Below are 13,171 nucleotides of genomic sequence, written 5' to 3'. Positions count from 1 at the left end.
TCTAAATATCTTAGTTTTTCATGGTTTCATTTAGAACCTAGGTGGGGCAGGCGGTTGACATGGCAAAGTGTAGGTCCAAAGTGTAGGTCCACTACTTAGTGGGGAAGGAGAGCTAATAATGGACAACACAAATGGAGGTGTTTAATGCTATTTTGCTTCAGTCATCACTAAAAGGGTTAATTTTGACTAAATGCTTAACACAATTAATATTAACAACAAAGGAGAAAGAACACAAGCCAGAATAGGGAAGGAATAAGTTAAAAAATATTTAGATAAGCTATATGTATTCAAGTTGGCTGGGCCTGATGACATTCACCTGGGGTATTTAAGGAACTAGATGAAGCAATCTCAGGACCCTTAGTGATTTTCTTAAAGGATGGGTGAGTCCCAGAGGACTGGAGCAGGGCAAACATAGTACCTATCTTTAAAAAGGGGAACAAAGAAGACCTGGGGAATTGCATACCAGTCAGACTAACTTCAGTTGCGGAAAGATACTGGAACAAATTACTAAGCAGTTTGTAAGCACCTAGAAGATAATAGGTGATAAGTAAGGCTGTGAGTTTGTCACGGAGGTCATGAACGTCCCGGATACCACGACTTTCTATGACCTCCATGACTTCTGCAGAGGCCAGTGTACCTGGCTCAGGGGTAACTCAGGCAGCCCCTGTGCCAGTCGCACTGGCCTTTGCTGGGGCAGTCTTGGGCCCCCGCATGCCGTCCCCTCAAGCAGCAGAGCTTGGGTGTAGGAGGGGGCAGGAGGTTGAGGCACGGGACAGGGTGAGGCAGGCTCTGGGCGGCACTTACCTGATTGGCTCCCCGGAAGTGGTGACATCCTCCTCGCTCAGCTGCTAGGTGGAGGCATGGCCAGGCAGCTCTGCATGCTGGATACGCAGAGGTCTGCACTCTGGGTACGCAGAAGTCTTCCAGGGGGTACATCAACTCATCTAGATATTTGCCTAGTTTTACAATAAGCTACATAAAAAAGCACTAGTGAAGTCAATACAAACTAAAATTTCATACAGACAATGACTTGTTTATACTTTTCTCTATGTCCATTAAAGATGTTATCAGTTTAATCTGCAGCAAGGGTAATTTAGGTTAGATATTAGGAAAATCTTTCTGACTATAAGGATAATTAAGCAGTGGAACAGGTTATCACGGGAGGTTGTGGAATCCCCCTCACTGGAAATTTTTAAGAACATACTAGCCAAACATGTGTCAGGGATGGTCTAAGTATACTTAGTCCTGCCTCAGCAGAGTGGGATAGACTAGATCAGTGGTTCTCATACTTATTAGAAAATACCTCCCTTCTTTGTGTCTGTAGTAGTTTACACACACACCCTCCCGCCACACAAGTACATATACCAATACAAAAAAATCAATATGGAACTCTCACTAAATATTAAAAACAATAAGGCATTGATTCAAACAGAGCCAACGATCCATAGTAAAAAGAGCAAAACTGCAACTGTGGTCGCTGCTTACAATTAAATGTGCACACCATGTTATAGCAAATGGATTAACATACAGATGCAATGATTTTGTATAATGCTATGCAAGCTTAACAGATATCCATCAAAATGCACAGCGTCATCTAGAGTCAAATGCACCTGCCATCTGAGGGTCTAGTATGTCTGGAGCAATCAGCTTTGCTAGTTATTCATTGCTGTGGGTAAAATGTGCACTGTATGTTTTTTCCCCCTAAAGCTTCTCACGCCTCCCCCCTGAGGGGCTTGCCCTCGAGTTTGAGAATCTCTGAACTAGATGATTCTTGAGATACATTCCTGCCCTACATTTCTATGGTTCTTTGTTGGTCTACAGGAAATGTGATGTCACCAGCATTGTCTTTTCACCAGCAGTTATTAGTATGCGAATTTCACTGATCCTAAGCTCCCTACCTTAGCATCTCATTAATCCATGCTAGCTAGTATGTATTGAGTAATCCAAATATAATCAAAACAAATTACAGTACAATTTGCAGAATGTCATTTTTAAATATTGCAGAATACCATGAGCCAAATTCAGCTTTGACACAAGTAGGAGTAATTGAAATAAATAGAGTTGCACACTTTCATACCAGAGCTGAATTTTGTCCCAAGAATGAAAGAACATAGCACAGTGGAATGGAAATGGCTTATAAAAAGTCTGAATTTAATTGCTGGTTGTGTACTCTTTTCACTTCAATGAAGTGCCACAGAGTGCTTCAACCCTTACTTGCTTTCTCTTGGAACTTAACCTCTTGGAGTATGTCTACACAGCCCACAGCAGTGAGGCTCCCAGCCCATGTCAACAGACTCAGGCTCATGCTATTTCACTAAAAATAGCTGCATAAATGTTGCGGCTTGGGCTCTGAGGCCTAGGGAACGGTGTGGGCTTCTGAGCTCCAGATGCGACTTTAAAGAACTGTCAACACAATTATTTTGACCAAGGTAGCACAAGCCCCATGAGTCCAGGTCTGTTGACCCAGGCTGGGAGGCTTACTGTGTAGACATGCTCTTGGTGACAATAAGTGTGCGTGTATTCAGTGCAGGAGTTGTGATCTTATTGTGATATTACTGTGACTGGGTGCATAGTAACTTGCCTCTCTAGGGGACACAGGACGCTGGGACCACACAAGAATCATATTCAAAAAATCTCTCCCTGTCCATTGTTTGGCAGAATATAGGGCTAGGCAGGAAATTGCTCAAATTCTGGGACTGCCAGACAGCCAGACACAGTTGGTTTATAAACCAGGCACAAAGAGATACGGACCAGAATGGGGGAAAGGGTGTTCTTATTACAGGAGACTGTCAAGCAGAAACTTAAGATAAGAACGTTTGCCATGGGTGTGTGCTTGTATCCCAGAAGAGAGGGGCTTTATTTTGGGATTGTATTTGCTCCTGGGTATATCAGTGTCTGGGTTCTAGAAAAGCTCTACCTGACACAGTGACATTTTAAGTTTAAATCATTTAGGATAATGTATCATGGGATGAGAGGAGAGGAAAGGAGAGGAGAGGTTCCACAAGGCTCTGCCCTTGGTCCCTTCATTTTTTCTCTCCTATACCCTATTGATTGGTGATATCTGCTCATGGCTTTAACTATCATCTTTACACTGACTCAGAATCTACCTTTCTGTTCCCAGGTCTAATTCCCTCCAATCCTGCATCTCAGCCTTGTTTTCTGGCATCTCTTTGTGGATGCCAACTTAAATTCCACAAGGCCACAGCTAAGCTCCTGATTTTTTCCACCATCCCCAACCCCTTGTTATAACTGTGGACAACACCACTATCTGCCCAGTTGCTCAGGTCTGTAACCTGGATATTAGCCCTTTCTTTTAACCCATCATCAAGGCTTTGCCTGAATCCTACTTCTTCCAACATAATATTTAAACTATTGATCCTTTCCTCTCTGTCCACACTGTCAAAACTCATCTTGCCCTTACCATCTCATGTCTTGGCTATGACAACCTCTTCCTCCTCTCTGGCCTTGAAAGCTGCAGTCTTTCCCTCCCCCGCCATAAATCTATTAAAAATACTGCTGCCAAGATCATTTTCCTAGCCAATCCCTTTGATCAGGTCACCCTTCTCTGTTCCTCCATTGGCTTCTCCTTTTCCACCATATCTAACATATGCTTCTTGTCTTGATCTTTGAGGCCCTTCATATTTTAGCCCCACTCAGCTTATCTGCTGTATTATTTTATTGCACCATCTAGATCAGTGGCTCTCAACCTTTCCAAAGTACTGTGTCCCTTTCAGGAATCTGATTTGTCTTGTTCACCCCCAAGTTTCACCTGACTTAAAAACTACTTGCTTTCTTAATCAGACAAAAATATAAAAGTGTCACAGCATGCTATTACTGAAATTGCTTCTTTCTCATTTTTACTATATAATTATAAAATAAATAAATTGGAATATAAATATTGTACTTACATTTCAGTGTATAATATATAGAGCAGTATAATCAAGTCATTGTCTGTATGAAATTTTAGTTTGTACTGACTTCACTAGTGCTTTTCTATGTAGCCTGTTATAAAACTAGGCAAATATCTAGATGAGTTGATGTACCCCCCTGGAAGACCTCTGTGTACCCCCAGGGGTATTTGTACCCTGAGTTGAGAACCACTGATCTAGATTTTTTTTCTAGATTTTTTTCAGTATAGTGTTTTCTAATCTTCTGTTTGCTAGATCTATAATGTTATTTAATTTGTGTATATGTCTCCTGTATTTTACTGCAGAGCCATGTTTGAGGTTAACATGAAAGAAAGAGATGATGGGAATGTTACTATTAGTAATTTATCACCTAAGGCAGTGAAGGCTTTTCTCGATTATGCCTATACAGGAAAAACTGAGATAACAAATGATAATGTGGAAATGTTCTTCCAGTTGTCATCATTTCTTCAAGTTTCACACCTCTCCAAAGCTTGCAGTGACTTTCTAATAGAAAGTGTTGATCTTGGGAACTGTTTACAATTGTTGTCTATATCAGAAAGTTATGGTTCTGTTCATTTGTTTGATCATGCACTAGAGTTTGCACAGCACTGCTTTTCCTTGCTACTCAAATCAAGTGATTTCTTGGAGATGAATTTTGAGATGTTACAAAAATGTATTGAAGCTGATGAGCTACATGTTCCGGAGGAAGAATCTGTGTTGAAAGCTGTCCTACAGTGGACCAAACATAATTTAGAAACAAGACAGAAGCATCTCCATCACTTGATTAAAAAAGTGAGATTACATCAGTTACCTGAAAAGACACTGAAGGACTTGTTGCATTCTGAAGAATATTTGCTTCAGAGCACTGACTGCTTAGGAATAATCAATGATGCAATTAAAAGTGTACAAAACTCCAGTGGCCTGTTTCCAGATGCTCGTCCTTCAACTACAGAAAAATATATATTTGTTCACAAGACTGAAGAAAATGGAGAAAACAGACACACATTTTGCTACAACATCAAAACTGATAAATGGAGAGAACTGCCCCACACACACATCATTTATCTGCCAGGGTCAAGTTTATCTAGTTATGGAGAAAAAATATTTATAACTGGTGGGTGCAAAGGGAACTGCTGTAGGACTGTTAGACTTCATATTGCTGAACCTTTTCATGATGCCACAGACCAGACTTGGTGCTACTGCCCAGTCAGCAATGATTTCTCCATAGTGTCAGCTATGAAAAAACCAAGGACTATGCACACATCCGTCATGACTCTAAATCAGCTATTTATAATAGGTGGAAAGACTAAAGGAGCTCAAGACATCAGAAGTCTTTTGGATGTGGAATCTTACAATCCTCTCTTCAAAGAATGGAAATCTGTAAGCCCGTTACCAAGAAGCATATACTATCCAGAAGCAAGTGCATGTGAAAATATAATTTATGTCCTTGGTGCTGAAGTAGAGATTACTGATGCCTTTAATCCATCTCTGGATTGTTTCTTTGAGTATAATGCTATAACTGATCAATGGACTGAGCTTGTAGCAGAGTTTGGGCAGTTTTTTCATGCAACTTTAATCAAAGCTGTTCCAGTGAACTGCACGTTGTATATATGTGACCTTTCCACCTACAAGGTTTATAGTTTTTGTCCAGAAACTTGTGTTTGGAAAGGGAAAGGATCTTTTGAATGTGCTGGCTTTAATGCAGGAGCAGTTGGAATAGAAGATAAAATTTACATACTAGGTGGTGATTATGCTCCAGATGAAATTACAGATGAAGTCCAAGTCTACCATAGCAACAGGTCTGAGTGGGAAGAAGTCACACCAATGCCAAGAGCCTTAACTGAGTTTCATTGTCAGACGATTCAGTTTAATAAATACAGAGACCCATGGTCATCTGTAGGGCAATGTGCTCTGGAGCATTTTGAAACATTATGAGTTATAACAGTCTACTTAAATGCACAAGTTTTTAAAACATATTATTTTTAGCTGTTGCTATATTTTTTTGCAAATAGTTTATATTATATTATAAACATGTTCTATTGACAACTTTTGTTGTAGAATTGATTGTTTTTATGGTAATCATGTATATCAACTTTTACATAGGTTTATATGCAACTTCTTTTCAGATGTCATTTGAATAATTTGCAGAGCAACATCACTTTTCAAGAAGTATAGTAATAGGGGTTTAATTTTGTAATATCTATGCACTTTTACTTGTATCTTCATGAATGCCCCCATAGACAAATTGCTAAGCAAGAAAATTGTGTTGATATTTTTCCTTCATAACTAATGGTGTAGAAATATGCTGAATGTTTTGTTTAACCCGAGCAGAGAGGCTGTAGACATCATTGTGTCAGTTTACTCTTGCTGCATTGACAATAGCAAGAGCAACTGCCAAAGAGGGCTTCACATTGACAAGGCATGGACTCTGGATATTTCATGTGAAGGTAATAATGATTTTTACAGTTTTATTTCATTGTGGCCTGTTTTCCCTACTCCTGTACTTGCTGTCTTCATCCTGAAGCTGTTGTCAGACAACCTCTGAGACTGACACCATTTTGTAAGCAATTGCTGTATGGTGTGTAATTCACGCAGCAGGCTTCTGCACCTTTGTAGATGGTCATCTTGGTAGTGTTGCCAAACACAACTAGGCCAAAAGAGCAAGATTCTTGAGGGTGCTCTCATACCTAGGTCTTCCATCTGTCAAGTGTATAGTTCTACATACTACGGCCATATCTATACTACTGGCTAAATCAGCATTGCTGTGATCGATGCTGCGGTATTGATTTAGTGAGCCTGATGAAGGCATGCTAAGTCCATGGGACAGTGGTTTCCCATCAATGTCTCTACTCCACCTCCCCGAAAGACAGAAGCGACGTCAACGGGGAAGCGTCTCCCGTCAACAATAGCGCGGTATAAACACTGCTGTAAGTCAACCTAAGTTACGTCAACTTCAGTTATGTAATTTATGAAACCAAAGTAACGTAGCTTAGATTGACTTACAGCCTTAGTGTAGACCAACCCTAAGTCACTGGGCTGGCCTCTGCAGTAGTTTGTATCACAAATTCTAGATATTATTGCTTAAATTAACTGAATTGGAAAAGGTGTGTTTCAGTGCATATAAAATACCAAATACAATACTGAAAAATACACAAAAACCCACACTTTAAAAATCAAAGTGGACAAGTATTTCTAAAGTCAAGTAATTGATTTTTTTTAAAAAAATTGTAAATAGTCTGTGTTTTAACTGAACTAAAAGACACTTCAGGATATGTACTTTCACTTTGTACTTCACAATCCACCCTAGGTGTAGAAATACTATATGGTAACCACTAGACTAAGTATATTGCTTAGATTTTTTTAACATAGTAAGCTATTATGATAAGAATGTTAAACTTGCAATGGTTTTTTATTATTACTATTAATCTACATGTAGTTCATGGGGAAAATTTAGCCCCTCCACCTCTAAAGTGGATCTTTCACAGAGGAAGAGGTGCTAATTAGCGTGTGCACACCCATTGCTGGGCTGCACGCACAGAGACAAGCACTGGAAGACTGGAAATAAGGAAAGAAAGACAGACATCTGTCCTGTGGAGGGATATTGGCCTGAAAGTAGCCTTCACAGAAGGGTCTGTAATTTTCCACAACCTGGGTGGGAAAGATTCCTTTTCTTCCCGGTGCTCGGCCCAGCTACTTGAATTTGCCCTAATGAATAATGTATACTATAGTGACAATATATTTGAAACAGTAAACTCATGCTATGCTAGACAGAATTATACTAAGCATTTGGTTATAGCATGTATCCTGCTTAAGCAATGTAAAAAAATTAAAATTCCAGAGGAAAAGCTATAGAAATCTTTTCTGATAGTTGAGACTATCTGGATAATTTTAGAAAATACCACATGTGCATTGGGCTGGCATTTTGGAAAAGTCAAGTCAGTATTAATGTCTGGAATTGACTGTCTCTTTGTGGCTATTATTTGTGGCTAATATTTCTGTTTCAAGCACTATAAAATCTAAGGCCCCGATCCTGCAATTGGCTATGCAGACACACCATTGAAGTCAGTGAGGCTCTGTGCTGGTGAATGGTTCTGTCCACCTGGGCCTTTTAGGATTGGGCCTTAACAAAGGTAGTTCATAGAATTATATTAATATTTTTAGAGCAGTGCTAACTGCAAAAAAGAGCAGGGCAAAAGCAGAATCTTATGCTTTCATGCACACATCCTATTGAAAGTGTTTTCCAGAAGTGCCTAATATACACTGTCTTTCTCTGGCTATAAACCCCACAATATTTTAAATGGCAGGAATAAGATTTTAATTCTTCAGTTGGATTCCTGTGATTTTAGTGAGACACAGTGCATATGACTATAGAATGGTTAAACCTACCAAATCCCCATGAGTCTAGCTGCAACTGACATCTCCCCTATGTGATGGCCACTTTTAACCTAACATATCTGTCTTAGATCAAGATTGCACCAGTCAGTGCCAGGTATTCTCAGATGCTACCTGCTCTATTACAAGACAAAAACAAAAATAGCACTGGTTTAATAATTTGGTATCAGACAGCCATATGAAGTTAGCCAATATTTACCAAGATGACTTTCATAAGAACAAAAATGAAATTTTGTAAATTTAAAGAGACTGTTCTTTAAATAAGTCTGTAGTTTGTAGTAAGATTTAGGTCAAATTCTGTTAACAAAAAATAGTAAACAGTTTGCTATTGGTATTGAGGTTTTAGTGTCAAGAACGTAACATCTACTTTTATACTACTTTTTTTCCTAGATAATCCCCAAATTATTTATAAACTATGGTTAAATATAATGTACTTCACAATTGTCCCAATGAAAGCAACTGTCACTTGGGTTAGAACACAACTGTTGATTCTTAATGCAAATCAAATGTTCAGAACAATTCAGAAAAAGTGAAAAGCATCAAAATGAAACCGCAAGGAAAAAATATAAATAACTATATAGTATAATAACCCAGTTTCAGGTTTGATCAGGACACTGAAGTTAACACTACTATTCTTGCAAAATCTAGGATGGAGTATTACTAACCATAAGTTTTTACAACCTAATTATCACTTCTCATCAAAAATATAGGGCCTCATTCTCCACTGCTTTGTCTTTGTGTAGTAGTTTACACCCATGTAAAGTGAGTAAAATTGATGTAAAATGCTAGGACATGTTGGATTTGCAGTTTATCAAGGTGTAAATGACAGGTTCAAGGGAACAGAGAATCAGGCCCGTAGTATTTTTCACTATCACCATCACTAGCAACTTGGTGGGCTACAGTCAGCATTGAGTCAGGGGAAAGAATGACACCAACTGAATCACAAATAGTATTTATTATAACAATCTGACTTTCCTTGGAGGTCTTCTATCCAAGTACTGTTTAGGCCTAATCCTGTTTTGCTTTGGGCATCTGATGGAATCATAACCCAAATGGTAAAACTCTCACCATTATTTATATCTGTATTTTTTTTTCAAATATATATATAATGATGTTACTTAGATTTTTATTTGAAAATATATATGTTCCTTTATTTTTTCTTAAAGCTGTGCTACATTTTGCATATCTAACAATGACTAAGAAATGTCTTTAAATCCAATAAAATATGTGTAAACAAAACCTATGTATAATTGATGAGAATGAAACCACGTGAAAAAGCTGACTGAAATGATTTTTTTTTTTGCTCATAACTATAATTCAAGAGGGAAGCAAAATTTAAGGCACAGGTAAAAAAGAGGTAGTAGTAGATGCAGTCATTACAAATTGAATGTTGTTTGTTTTAAAATAGCAGGCCAATTTCTCTGCTAGTGCAGCTACACTGAAGTTAATGCAATTACACCAGCAGATGATTTGACCCACTGTTCCAGGCTAAACCATGTATAATGCTATGTGCTGCTTAAAGATCATAAAGCATTTTACGCATGTGCATTAAGTGGCTTTAACTTTTCTTCATCTATGGAGAGCACGTTGCTGTCCTTAAAGCACAAACAACTAGTATATTACACAATGCATCCTCTCAGAGGAGTAACACTTACTTTTAGGTACATCAGTGTTACACAAGGGCATGGAGAGGACAAATGTAAGACATGTGGCTTGGTTAAGCAGTTACTTTTGTTCTGCCCTTCTGACACCAATGTTTCAGTAATAAAAATGGATGTGTGAGGTAAAATAATTTGTCCGTTTAACATATGCCTTGACTTCATTCCTAATTTCCCCACTTCTGTTATCCCATGAATTAGCAACATTTCTCTCAGTCATTTCTACACAACTATTTAAAAATGTTTACATATCATACATCTGTCACAGGTCAGGGGCACTGCACCTGTATTCCCCTCCATGGTACCCTTAAGAGGTCCCCTTCTAGGCTCCCAGCTCCTCAGGCAAAGACCCACATCTCTCTTACTTATGACTGAGGTTTTTCTAGGCTGTACAATTCCCTGCCTACACTGTGATATCCCCAGTAAGCCAGACACCTAAAAGGCCAAAGGCCGTCTGCACTTTGCTTTCTTTCCAGAGGTTATGAACAGCATAATTGTCCAAAATTATAAGTTACCATACAGCTTTTTATAAGCAAGCACATTTATTGTTAAAGTGAAAGCATTACAGAGAAAACATAAAAATATAAAAGAATCTATATACATGTTCAAAATTCACAACTGCGTTTATCCTGTGCATTACAAGTTCATAACTGTCCCAGGTTCAGAACCAGAAGAGCCATGAATAATTCAGTCTTTCCTTTATAATAACTTGGGCCTTTGATCTTGGCCTTGTATAACAGGTAATCAGCAGACAATGGCTCATGTCTCAGGGTATAACTTCAGAAGACTGAGTTTTTGCAAACAAGAAGTGGGGAATTTGCATTTACTTCCCCCTAGCTATTGCCCAGGAAAACAACTTAACACATGTTCCAAAAGTCCATTTTTGTCGGGCACATTGTTCAATATAGTCCTTTGTACCACCACCACCCCCATCGGTCTCACACCTATCATAGCTCCACCCTTGAGAGGTTACATACAATCACAGCCCACAATAATACATAAACCATTCATTTAATACAATGGACCCCAAAAATATTTAATCTTAATTCAGTAAAGTCCCCCAAGCATACTGCAAGAAATTGCTTTATCTGTCACAACATCAAGCATTAAATAGAATAAAGTTGCTGAAAGGAATTTTATGACAATTATTTAATGTATGACTATTGTCATAATGCAGAATTATTTTAAAGAGATATATAATTCAAGTTTTGAATGATTTTTGGAGCGATTGGCAAACTAAGGGAAATTTTCCAGAGGCAGTACAATTTTTTTATGTGCATCCAGAAAAGGAATTTGTCTATCACTGTGATTTCCTTTGCGTAATTAAAAGGACCTGGGACTAAAAACATATAAAAGAAATAACAGGTGTTCCTCATAACCACATTTAGATTCACTTATAATGTGTTTATGATCCAATTTCCTACTCATGTTTGTGATCATGTATTTTACAAATCCCAACTACAGATAATAGGAATGATGGTACACAGAATCCTGATATATGTACATTGGTGACAAATAATTACAAAGGAACATATCTGGCAGTACTTAATCAGCTAAATTTCCTATGGAGTTTAATCTGTGCTTTGCCTGACTAAGGACTGCAGAATTATCGAATGATCAGGGGATAATGTGGTACTATCAGTAACTATCAGTTACTTTACAATTTCCATTGCCTCCAAAGAATTCTTAGAATATAGTGTGTGATATTTATGTAGCTATACAATTTACTAGGGTTATAATGGTATGGGAGAAAAATTGGTAAATTGGCCCAATTCCTGCATTCAGAGAGTTATATCTGAGAGCAGAATTGAGCTCAATGGTTAGGCATGTTAAACTAAAAACATGGCTTCAAAAGATAAGGGATCACATTCCTGCAATTCTTGTAGTCTTTAGTCATGTGAGTAATCTCACTGAAGTCAATGAGACTACTCAAATAGGAGTTACTTGTATGAGTAAGAGTATGCTTTATAAAACTGTTAATTACAAAAATCACAAAATTAATGTGAATGCTTTTTTGTAATTATTTTCTTTTGACTTCTGTAGACTCTCAATACATTATGAATAAAGCACATTCTTATAGAAAGCCCAGAACTAAACTGGAGAATGTGATTGCTCTAAGGAGTAATAAACATTACCTGTATTTTCACAGAATTATACTATCATGTCTGAAAGAATATAAATTGCATGTAAATGTATATGGTCTTATTTGTATTTAACATTAAACAGTACAACCAAAACAAGTAATTTATAATATTGACATATTGTACGTCAATAAATTAACATACAGCATGATTAATATAATATACAGTCAGCTAATATATGTAATTTCTTTAATATCCATTAGTTATTTTATTGAACCATCTTAAAATTTTAGAAATGCTACCTAAATGTTATGACATGTTGGCAACATAAAAGGGTTTATATTTTAGTGGTTATAATAAATGTCAATATTAAAATTTAATATTTATTTTGTACTGAGCCATTATGTTTGCACAGACTTGGTGGTGTATTTTATTGTATTTATTTAATTATATATTATTTTCTGTATTATAAATAAATGTTAGTAATCCATTAACTACCGGTTAAAGGTTAGTTATATTTGCAAGACAGGGTAGATTTACTGGATCAACTTTCCTTCATGTTTCAGAGTAGCAGCCGTGTTAGTCTGTATTCGCAAAAAGAAAAGGAGTACTTTCATCCGATGAAGTGAGCTGTAGCTCATGAAAGCTTATGCTCAAATAAATTTGTTAGTCTCTAAGGTGCCACAAGTACTCCTTTTCTTTTTTCCTTCATGTGACTCCATGAACTAAGCCTTCATTACCATGAGAAGTAGATACCACAGTATATCCATGAGGAGACTGGCACAACAAGGAAGGTATGTTGGCAAATTTTCAAAGGTGGCCTCTAATTCTGGGTGTCTTGAGTTTTTAGGTACCCAAACTGAAAGACTTTGAGACATTGTTCATTAAAATCAATGGAGTTACACCAGGAATAGATTTGGGGCACATTTATATCTGAACTTTTTTCTCACTTTACAATTCTTTTTCAACATCTGATAAAGAGTATAGGTCAGTAACACTAATATGCCATAGTTTTATGTGCTCTTCGGGCCTCACTGCTGTGTGGAAAAAATATTAGTGATGATCAAGGCTGCGAGTTTGTCACGGAAGTCCATGACTTTCCGGGACCTCCGGGACTTCTGCAGAGGCCAGT

At 37.6% G+C, this 13,171-nt stretch overlaps 1 protein-coding gene across 4 annotated transcripts in view; it reads left to right on the top strand.

Moving 5' to 3' along the window:
• Nucleotides 1–12,437, top strand: part of KBTBD3 (kelch repeat and BTB domain containing 3) — a 36,752-nt gene extending 24,315 nt beyond the window's left edge. For 3 of the 4 annotated variants that reach the window (XM_043504203.1, XM_038398220.2, XM_043504204.1), the window contains exon 3: nt 4,214–12,437. In XM_043504203.1, coding sequence (XP_043360138.1) covers nt 4,214–5,843 — 1,630 coding nt within the window. In that variant the 3' untranslated portion in view covers nt 5,844–12,437. The remainder of the gene's footprint in view (nt 1–4,213) is intronic. The other variant, XM_043504205.1, reaches the window with a different exon arrangement.
• Nucleotides 12,438–13,171: the final 734 nt, after the last annotated feature.

This window comes from Dermochelys coriacea, chromosome 1 (assembly GCF_009764565.3).
Source record: "Dermochelys coriacea isolate rDerCor1 chromosome 1, rDerCor1.pri.v4, whole genome shotgun sequence".
Classification (NCBI taxonomy): domain Eukaryota; kingdom Metazoa; phylum Chordata; order Testudines; family Dermochelyidae; genus Dermochelys; species Dermochelys coriacea.
The sequence above is the reverse complement of the archived record's forward strand: the minus strand, read 5'-3'. Positions and strand labels throughout refer to the sequence as shown.